The sequence below is a fragment of the Daktulosphaira vitifoliae genome, unplaced genomic scaffold, assembly GCF_025091365.1.
Source record: "Daktulosphaira vitifoliae isolate Bord-2020 unplaced genomic scaffold, ASM2509136v1 Scaffold_3045, whole genome shotgun sequence".
Taxonomy (NCBI): Eukaryota; Metazoa; Arthropoda; class Insecta; order Hemiptera; family Phylloxeridae; genus Daktulosphaira; species Daktulosphaira vitifoliae.
The window spans coordinates 1-1,166 of NW_026102605.1; the positions used below are offsets into that span (position 1 = coordinate 1).

Below are 1,166 nucleotides of genomic sequence, written 5' to 3' on the forward strand. Positions count from 1 at the left end.
ATTACAATACTAAATTATTAAATATCCATTTCATAATATATTTAATTGCTATATAAATATTTATTCATATATTATACTTACAAATCATAAAACTATTAATCAGGATATAAAAAAGGAAAAAGGAGATCATGTAGCTTATGGAATGATTAACCAATTTTTTAAAATTAAACACTATCTACAGATTTGTATAGTAGCCTTTTTTATGATAGTGATTTTAATCATTGTCAGATATCATCTATACGGGACCCAACTATGCTACGTCCCCACTGTACTAAATTTTTTAAAATTATTTATGATCTTCCTATAGCAAATTAAAGTTAGTCAAAATTTTATTATTTTAAGATTTTAATAAAATCTACTTACTAGAATTATTTTGTTCGATGGCAATATATTTTGATTCCAAATTCAAATACTTATCATGTAATTCATCATATTTTTCAATACAATTTTGACACTTGTTATTAACTTCAAACATTTTATTTATATTTCCTACAGATTTTCCTGTTTCTTCAATACATTCATTCTCATTGTCAAAAAATTTTTTCTCCGTAAATGAAATATTCTCGGAGCGATTTTTTTCTTTAACCTAATTCAAGTATTTATAAATGTTGAATAAGTAGTGCTATTTTTTAAATTTATCAAGATAAATAGTAGATGGTAGTAGCTCATTAACCGTGACATTTGATTGTTCAGCTAATACTTCACAATTGTTTTGTTCAGCTGCTTCATTTTGAGTGGAATCCATTTGATACTATACAACAATATTGACAAATAAAAAAAAATAGTATAATAATACTTTGTTTTATTATATTTTTAAGGTTAATATTTATTATATTATAAGGTTTTTACTTTGACTTTTTTCATATATAAATCTATAATTGTTTTCAAAGAACTTGACATTTTTATTAAATTTTCCCNAATTTGTTTTCAAAGAACTTGACATTTTCATTATATTTTCCCACGATATAACTCTAAAAAGTTTTAATGTATATAATTTAACTTAAACATTCTTCTAAAACACATGATATATTTTTACGACTGTGAAGATAGCAATTCCTTTATAGCAATTTCTAATCAGATATAATTCTAATATACACCGCTAGAGGACGCCAGTTGGTTTAAAAATGTGTTATATTATATTTTACTTTTCACAATAAGTTCCGAAA

General features: G+C 23.2%; 1 protein-coding gene across 2 annotated transcripts; it reads right to left on the reverse strand.

The window, feature by feature from the left end:
* Nucleotides 1-124: 124 nt before the first annotated feature.
* LOC126910014 (uncharacterized) lies at nucleotides 125-1,046 on the reverse strand. 2 transcript variants are annotated; one of them, XM_050692415.1, is made up of 4 exons: nucleotides 919-1,046; nucleotides 850-875; nucleotides 674-751; nucleotides 125-586 (listed from the first exon to the last, which is right to left on the reverse strand). In XM_050692415.1, the coding sequence occupies exons 1-4, from the start codon at nucleotides 947-949 to the stop codon at nucleotides 356-358; spliced, it is 366 nt and encodes a 121-aa protein (XP_050548372.1). In that variant the 5' UTR covers nucleotides 950-1,046; the 3' UTR covers nucleotides 125-355. The 2 variants fall into 2 exon arrangements, with proteins under 2 accessions (XP_050548372.1, XP_050548373.1); XM_050692416.1 differs by lacking the exon at nucleotides 919-1,046 and having other exon boundaries at nucleotides 126-586; nucleotides 850-911.
* Between the last annotated feature and the right edge of the window lie 120 nt (nucleotides 1,047-1,166).